This window comes from Phaethon lepturus, unplaced genomic scaffold, assembly GCF_000687285.1.
Source record: "Phaethon lepturus isolate BGI_N335 unplaced genomic scaffold, ASM68728v1 scaffold11915, whole genome shotgun sequence".
NCBI classification, from domain to species: domain Eukaryota; kingdom Metazoa; phylum Chordata; class Aves; order Phaethontiformes; family Phaethontidae; genus Phaethon; species Phaethon lepturus.
The window spans coordinates 46,602-56,179 of record NW_010539901.1 but is presented as its reverse complement, the minus strand read 5'-3'; the positions used below and the strand labels follow the sequence as shown (position 1 = coordinate 56,179).

At 37.6% G+C, this 9,578-nt stretch overlaps 1 protein-coding gene across 1 annotated transcript in view; it reads right to left on the bottom strand.

The window, feature by feature from the left end:
- DOK7 (docking protein 7) overlaps nucleotides 1–9,578 on the bottom strand; it is a gene marked incomplete at its 5' end in the record, with an annotated part of 64,027 nt that overhangs the window by 9,864 nt on the left and 44,585 nt on the right. Inside the window, one exon of the mRNA XM_010287271.1 lies at nucleotides 2,798–2,840. Coding sequence (XP_010285573.1) covers nucleotides 2,798–2,840 — 43 coding nt within the window. The remainder of the gene's footprint in view (nucleotides 1–2,797; nucleotides 2,841–9,578) is intronic.

Here is a 9,578-nt window from a genome sequence, read left to right as displayed (position 1 = left end):
GGAAGAGCTGACAACACATTTCCTGAAAAAAAAATTGCGAATTATAAATTATTTTCAACCTAAGCAACAACAACCAACACAGTATGGCCCAGATTCTTCTTTCTCACTGCTCACCATTAATTCCTTGAAAGCTTACTCCTAAGCTTGGAATAAAAGTATCAGGCTGAATAGGTTTACAATAAAAAATTTTAAAATGAATGGAAAAAAGCCTATTTTTCCATCCAGCTGAGTTCATTTTCAGTACCCATCACCTGTTATATATTTAATTTTATTCTTTCCTTTTATCTGCATCCAGCTCTGGAGCCCTCAGCAGTAAAAAGGCAACAAAATTATTTAAACCAGGATTAAATTATTCACCCCAACTTGTTTTTTTCCATCTAGTACTACAATACAGAATTGTTGCCACTTTCATGAACACTTTTCAGCTTGCCTTTAGAATTAGACGCATTTCTCTGAAGTTGCTGAGTCTATTGCTCAGCATATATAACTGTAGAAAGAGAATATCATCACCCGCATTCATTACCAATAAACTGAAAAATATTTAAACAATTGGTCCTGATGCTTTAACTCCATTTCTTGGAACAAAACTGAGGCATTCAAGAGCAAAAATATTGTACAGAACATGTGGGCACCTGTAACACTGAAAGATGTGGGTTAGCACTTGTACCTTGTGTTTGAATGAAAAAACAATGCAGTCCTCTCTGTGATGAAAAAGAAATGTGTCCGTGACTAAGTGGACTGGTACACTAGCAAACACTGTAACTGTGCATTGGGTCACTGTGCAATCATGCATGCTAGTAGAGGTGTCTTGCCATGTACATGTGCAAGACCAGTTTTGAACGTAGTTACCTCAAATTAATGTGCCCTTATGTCATCCTCAACAATGGATTGAAAAAAATCATACTAGAAAAACACAGAAATGTTCTAATGCTGTTCCTTTGTTCCAACAGAACTGTCCGAATGGCTGCTTCATGCTGTAGGGACCTTCAGTTAATGGCTTTGGATTAAAGATGGTGGAAGCAAAACATTCAAAGGCTACAGTATTATTCTGAAAGCTTTGCAACGCCAAGTTCGATTATACTTTAAATGTTCACATACGTAAAAGACAATACTTTAAAATGAAATATTTGAGGATAATAAAAATGCATCAAGACAGAGAAAGCATACATTTCTTTTGTATTCTGAAAAATAGTATCATATTGAAGAATAAAGGTCTACAAGTATATGACGAGAGCATTTCAGAGATGAAACCCCACAAAGAGAGCTGAAGACTTCAGTCACTGGCTTTAGATACTGCATTTCCCTAAACCGTTTATACTTCTTCCAGAAAGCATTCAGTTCTGTTTTTAAACAATATTTTCCCAATGTACCAGACACGAAAACCCACTCAAATTTCTTCAGTCTTGTATTTTCCCTTTCTGTTGATCTAAAAATCTGTCCTGTATTTCTACATTTCCAATTTGCTTAATGATAGGTTTTATCAAAACAGCTAACTCCTTCATCTGCATGAATAGTCTGAAATGAAGTTTTTGTCAGGTATTCTCTGCATCCACAATTAGTTTGCCACTGAAATGAATGCAGAAATAATATTGTGCCCACCACACGCAGCTATAGACCCCAATTCCCCTGTATTTACACACACTTTAATCATAAATGCTCTGATTTACTTCGGTTGATTACAGGACTAGAAACCTGGGTACCAGAAGGAAAGATAAAATTAAAGTTAATGGTCCAATTTGTGCTTCTACTTACACCTCTATAAATCAAGAGTAATTCCACTGACTCGAGTGGAATAATTAGGAACAAGATCTGCTAAATGTTTCTGGATTTTCTCCTGCTGAGACAGACAAAAGAATAGAGTTACTTTTGACCTTGTCCAGAGACACCTCCTGATCCTAGATATCTTACTGGATTTGTTCACACAAGTGTCAATCAGCTATACTTCTTTACGTATTTGCCAAGTTTTTTAAAACTAATAAAGAAATGCAAGCACAAAGAGCTGTTCTATGCCTATTGGAACCAGGCAACCTTTTCTCAGGTTTAATAGATCTGCTGAATTATCAGGTAAACAGTTTAAGGAATATAAAGATGGTCAAGATACTAAACAACTTCTTTGCACAGATCTCTCAAAGGAATAAGATGAAGACAGTACACAAACTCAAATGCTCACGAAATGTTATCTTTGAAGTAAAATGATGATACAAAAGGTACCAGACCAATTTGGCTACGTTAGACAGAGAGCTCCAGATGACCAACACATTCTACTGATAGGCAAATTTACAATGCAAAGATAGTAGGCTTGCTACCTTTGCCTAAATAATCTTTCCAGGCCAGATACTCGGCTTCCTCCCTTTACTGATTTTGTCTGTCGGTCAGTAGTTCCACTGACATGAGAGAAGCATCTTCGTGTTGCCTCCAGTAAGGATCCATTCCTCTGGTTTTGTGTTATTTAGGAAACTGGGTATACACACTGAACATATAAATCAAGTTTACCCTTGGTGTTGGTATAGCCTAAAAAGAACACTTTCTTGACTTTCTTTGACTATGTAAGCGGAAAAAGCACTAAACAACTTTATACGGAAACTGACAACTTTGAACCTCTTTACCAACCAAAGATACTACAGATTGCAATGTATTTCACAATTGTCAGTCCTGAACAGCCGCAGCGAAACCAACCACAAACAGGATATCTCTCAATATAGTCTTTAGTTCTGCTTCCATAGGTCTTGTTTCTCTCATCACAATTTGGAACGTAAACATTATTCATTAACAAAGCCAATAACTTAATGGCTCCTACCTGGTAGAGCTGGTAAGACTCCAGACTGTAATACTGCTGTTCCCTAAAGAAAACAGAAAATTTTAGAATGAAAAATCTTTACAAGAGATGGAAACTTTATAAAATATAGGAAGAATGGCAGAGAAATCACTTCACCATCACGAAAGCTTAACACGTGGTTTTAAAATCCATAACAGATGCAAAGGTGTTCAGACCTGAAGGTGTTCACAACATGCAGAAGTAAGTTGCAAAACCTTTGCTACCTTAGTAACGGCTACCTAACTTGGCTTTGGGTGCTTTGCAACAACTGTACTAGGCACAGTGAAGCTTAGCACTATTGAGTCAATCTTGAACAAAACAGCAAAAAGCAAGAAAATTTGATATTCAGAGGCAGATGAGATCAAGTTGGAGTAACAGAATTAACATATGTAAATTAAGGCCATGCTTATATTTGCTTAAAATAGTAGGTGCTGCAAACAGACCAAAGCCTGGTGTGTTTCTGACTCAGCTCCATAAAACCAACATCTTATCCCAGCGCTCAGATTGACTTCAGACTGCGTACAAATCCCACCTGTGACATCAGGGTCTTTCTAGAAAAGCTTTGTGCCATCTCAGATGCTTCACATTGCTCATACCATGGTGGTACCACGGCAGCTAGGGCACATCAAAGCCGTAAGGCATAGAGTACCAGTGCCCATTCACACTTACGAGTAAGCGTGTTCCAAAACATGCTTGCAGGCCAGGTTTCTCCCCAGCTATACTATTTATGTCATCCAAAGCTGACCTGGAGGACACTCTGGCACTTCTGTCTCCAGATGATATCAAGGCTGCTCCTGCACTACAACATCAAGGTAGGGTGTGAGGTCAGTCTGGTCTGTGCTACTGACCACCACTCTGCCAAAGAGATCTCCTTTATTTCTGTGACCTTGGCGAGATCAAGAATTCATCATCATGATCCATGCTTTTCGAGAAATAAATGTCTCTTTTGGTCACTGAAGTGGAATATAGCTGAGCAATAACACTGCTCAATTCCAAAGCAATAAAATTCCATTTTATGTAATATCTGACAGTAATTTTCTTCACCTAAATACACAGACTTGTGACCTCTGATAACTCTCCATTTCCTATGCTTTCTTATAAAGTGGTGGCTCTTCAAACGCGCTCAGGACTTTACATATACTTTACATACATCTTCCCCCTATACAGGCACTGTGTTGACTTCCCAAAATTTCTCAACAGAAAACAAAATAGATTATTTACATATTATCCATGTAAAAGTTCAAGTCATACTAATTCCTGTACAACATTTTCTTAAGACAAACATATTAAGACATAAAACTCATTACATGGGACTATCATGAAAAACTGCCAGAGCTATCAGCTACATCCAACTGCAGTTAAAGTAGGTGGAAGAGGCTTTTTTTGGTTTTGATGGACTTTGCAATGAAACAGAAAAAGATTAGAAAAGATTACACTGATTCTGTTTCAGCCAATAAAATAGACATTAAAAGAGCTTAACTGGAACAATTGGAGTTGCGGGATGGGTGTAAGTTTTTTTTTTAAACACAGTTTTGAAATCTGCAACACAGAACGACTTTCAACAGTGGAATAACACCTGACATAGGGAATGTTTCTGCCTGATCCTATTGCAAACATGGAATCTACAGCTTCACTATTTACTTGAGCTTTTATGCTAGCTGAATATTATAATACATGAGACATTGAATTTAAGCAACTGTTTAGAGTAGAAGTAAGAGGGAGGAAATCAGAAATATGGCCCAGATTTCATTTCTGAAACAGAAAAAACATCTCAGTATTTCAGAAGAAAAGAACATTTTAGTAATTTAACCATAGAGGATGTTACTTGTTTCTACAGTTACTGTGTGCCACCACAGAAGCTGCTGCTTTCATTTGGGGAATATGCAGAAGTATCCGCACAGATCAAGGACAGGGGACATTTGAGTCCCTTATGAGCGATATTCTGTATATTTAGGTAATGATATTTTTCCACTACAATAGAAGTTCAATGAAATTTTTCTTGCTATTATTTATAGCAGACGTGAAAAGTGCTTTTTTCCTGCCCCCAGTAACTTGTTATGGGTTTGCTAATACAGAATATCAAAAAAATAATTTCCCGGACTTTTGTTATGTGTGTGGATGTAAAGCAGATTATGCTGCCTCTGAAAGCAGCACCTGCTAGCTTAATTAATGGAATAGAAAGTGGCAGACTGCAGTGTTGAAATGCATAAAAATCAAATCTTTCTAATGAGAAAGGATCTCAAAACTTTCTGGCAACTTTTTGCTTTTAAAAACAAAGCTTTTTTATAATTTGTGGGATATGGAGGGGAACTGTATGTTACTTAGTTCACAAAGTCAATCAAAATCTGTTTTGGGAAGAGAAAAAAAAAATATCTTTATCTTCCTCACCTTCACCTCTAGATTCATTAACCTTCATTCAGGACATGGGCTTGATGCATGAAACTAGATAGCAAGTCAGAAAAATATTTTTAACTCTCTCTCTTTTCATGATTCCATGATTTCCATAAATGCATTACACATCAGAATATCCTAAATTATGGCAAAAACATGGATAGAAATAAAGTAGAGAAAGCAGAAAACCTGAAAGGAGATTGAAAGCTCTTTGAGGAAAGAACGGCATGTTTTGGTTCTTTGTTTACATGTAACCACCCAGAGAGGAGTCCTCTTTCATCATTACAGTGTTACAAGCAGCAGTAATGCAAAGAAACAAAGAAGAAACGGAATATTTTTATAATGTTTGGTTTCCTTCTCACCTCACAGCAAAGTTCTTTGCAAAATAGCACACGCTCCTACTTGCTAAACAGCTCTGCCCCCCCTGTAAATTCAAGATTTATTTGCCAATCAAGTTTTCCTGTTTTTCCCTCCTCTCAGGGTTGCACAAGTATAGCACTTCTGCAAGAACGGGGATTAAAAGGTCGGCAATGCCAGACTGTTAACAACATTGAAGTTGCAGACGTTTTTTTTGGTGATATGCTGCTTAATGCAAGTTAAAATCAATCAGCAGGGCTTTCTGGCCTCTGAAGGTGAGCGAGAATTCACACCGTCATTTGCCTTTTATTCTGCGCATCGCATATGCCATGGAAATAACTGAAAATTAAAGAGAGATAATTTTGTTAACGTGTACAGTTTATTTGACAATGGCGTTTTATTTTATGCCTGGAACTCCTAGTTCTCCTTATAAAATAAATCCTAAAAACTTTGTCATAAAAATGTACAAATTAGTAAAGAAGAGAAAATTGATAAAGGCTAGACAGATAATATCAAATACACATACTTTTAAAGTCATTATTAGAAGATTAGGTTATACTTGACAAAGAAAGATGCAAAAAAGCAAACAGAAGGTCGATGTGTGAAATTACATCAGGTGTGGGACACTGATAAAATATCATTGCAATTATAGTGAATAGATGAAAGACAACAAATAACTAAAAGAATCAGAGGTGACTAGATAAAAAAATGAGTCTGTGATAATACAAAAATAAAACCAGTCATTTGTTATCAAGTGATTTTTCCAGACTGTAAGGTGGTTGTCTTCGTTTCCATTTCAATATGTCACATTCTATTATTTCTGCAGCTCTGAGGCTTCCTGCTGCAATCCTTTGCAAGAGAGAGACTTCACTAACTCACAGTGGCTACCTCTAAGGCAACTCAGTAGAAAGAATGGTATCAGACACTTAAAAGCTTTCTTAATTTCACAGAACTCAGACAAAACGTGCTTTTGTCTGGAGGAGAAACTTTTTTAATTATTGTGGCATAATATACAAATTTTGAATACGATTGAATACTATTTTGAAATGCAAAGTACAATACATCGCTCAGCCTACCCTACTATTGCACTAGAGAAGAAAAGGGGTGAGTGACCTCATTCATAATGTGCTTTTGTTACGCCTGCTATGGTATTCAGCCAATAACTAACAAAGCAAGTGTCTACATCCTGCGTATCTCATAATATTACTCATAAATATAAGTTAAATAGCCTTCTAATGAAGGTTCTTTTATCTGTGGCCCCAGAGCTGAGTGCTAAAGTATGTGATGCATGGCTGTTTGTTCAAACAACCTCACCACTACAACACCCCCCGTAAACGGATATGTACCACTTGTATATCACACATCATGAACTACATGTCCAGGGCTATTTTAACTCTGGTAGTGATCTGACTGCTGTCAGATGACATTCATTTTTGATGTTCTGCTTCCAAATATCTTGGGTAGAGTTCAATGCTAGATGTTAGCAGAACCCACTAGTTTGATATGCTGGGTCATTATTCATAGACTAGCTCTGTTGCCCTGAACAGCTAAACAGAACCTAAGCCTCAGTATTTATTTCTGTGTGTGCAAATAACCAACATAATACATAACTCTTTTTACAATCAAAATGGGAATTTTTTTTCCCCCCTGTGTATATTTGGTATATCTTTGTCTTTCTCTCCCCCCCCTTTTTTTTTTCTTTTTAAGTTTCATTTGATTTCATTCAAAGATTCACTCACTTTAAATTTCATGAAATATATGATTTATGAGATCAGTTCTCATTTTAAAAAATTGCCAGACACAAATACCATCCCACATGAAGAGCAGTGTGCCTACCTTTCTCTATATACTCAAATCACTTTCCATGGGCTACATACCCAATTCTGCTCTGCTGCTGCTAATGGGAGTTTTAGTCTTTGGACGTGAGATCAGCCCCAAAATCCAGATCTTCCAGTATAAACTCCAAAGCAAGGAACAATGATTACTGCACAATTTCCTACTGTTGGAAGAATTTTTCCAGATTCATAGTGACAAGAGGCATCACAACTGCTTTGTAAGTTCATCTCTGTGGTGTAAAAAAGGAACCATGAGCTTACAAGTCAGATGGACAGAAAAAAAATGAAGGAAAACATTGTCTCTTAAGACAATTAGTCTTAGCTAATCGTTCCTATTATTGGCTCTAAGGGTCAGAACTAAGGGTAGGTAGCTGTTCCACATAAAACATGTATTTTCAAAGAACCAAACCATTTTTCGTATTTTTCCTCCTAAAAAGGAGGAAACCACACTTCCAAGAAAAAGTAGATCAGCTTCTGTAGATTGTAATGCTGAGCTGGGCTCCATCATCACTGGCAAGAGGAATGAAATGCCATTTGCCTGATAACTGTCAGCATTTCAGACACACCTCATCAGTCACAGCTTGTGTCATTCCCTTTGTGTATCTTTAGAAATAAAGCTTTTCTTTCAGCTCGTCTAAGTTTGGCAGCTTTTTATAGCTCCATTATTCTGACTCTAGTAAGAGTTAGATGTACAGATTTTTAGGTGTCATTTGCTTTATTCTAAGCCCATGTATGAAGTTTTGCCCCAATCCGGGTCCTCAGACTGGAAGAAGAGAGGCTTAACATAAATGACAGGCTCCCAGATTCTTCTTGGTATGAAAGAGGAATTCATACTCCATAGTAATAGAAGCAACTATTTGCACTGTGAAATTTTTATTCAGCACGTACCAAAAATGCCTTCATAAACAGAGAGGATGGATTGCAACACTGGTCAGCTGCTTAATTTTCACAGAGAATATGATCTAGATTTTTTTCTCCTCTCCCTTTATTTTAAAGCTACTGTGCAGTATCAAGTCCATGAGAAACATGGTTTTACAAGAGCAAACCATCAAAATCATGACTCAAAATCCAGAGGATAGTCCCTGAAAAGCAGAAACTGTGAAGTAGATTTCTCTAACAACTAATATTCTCACGCCTGCTGTATATAGCTGGTGACCCCTCATCACCATCCCTGACTGCTTCACGGGCTTCGTATGTAGAGGGAGGCAGCAGGTTACAGTTACGTTACATAGTTTACGACAACAAGTATCTTGAACTGTCAGCAACTTCACAAAGGAGCAAAGGACACAATGAGAAATTCTGAATGAAGATTTTGAAAATAGTACCACAAAATTAGAAAATGTTGACTGCTTTTAGAAAATGGAAAAGAAAAGGTCTTGAACATGTCTAAAGTTTTGCAAAGCTTGGATATTTCAGCAAAAAGAAACCTGTCCCTAACGAAACTGATGGTTAAGGTACTTTCCTTGTGAGGATTAAAAGACTATGACTTATTCTTGGGGCAAATTACCAGAAAAGTTTAGAGCTGGAATGCTTAGGCTGCCACGGAGGGGAGGAAGAGTTCCCAGGAAAGGTCAATAAATACAGACACATGGAGCAACCTTTAAAGGTCGTCTGCTTTGACGGGCTGTTTCACAATGCCCAGCAGTTGATCAGGTTCTGAACAAAAGATACAAAATTATTGAACTCTACAATCCTTCATTACAACTCCAAATGAAACAGAAACTCCTGTCCATGGCATGCTTCAGGTGCAGGGCTCCAATTTCAGCCACGAACTTCTGATTACTCAGCTTCATCTGTCGCAAGCCAACTGTCGGCTTACAGAAAGATTGCTGAAGTCAGTTCAGAAACATCTCAGTTCGCTCAGCCAAGCCCAAACATCAGCTATTTTCTGAAGCATGAAGCTGGCGATTTCAGTGGCACTGGCAAGCCGTGCTCTGTCGCATTAAACTACGCCTCCTAAAACCTGTGGGATAATCATAGCTCAACTTGTCTACAAGTTACAAGTGTTTAAACAACAGAGATGAGAAAGAATGAAAAGTATTGTTTAGTTCTAGTCCAGATTGGTGTACCCATCTTCTCCCTCTCATGTTTTTACGGAGGAACTCTTCAGTTGTGATCTTGAATATGCTTCTGTTGAGCCTTCTGCTTCTCGCTGCAGGCTTGCCAGCTGCCCGCAGCCA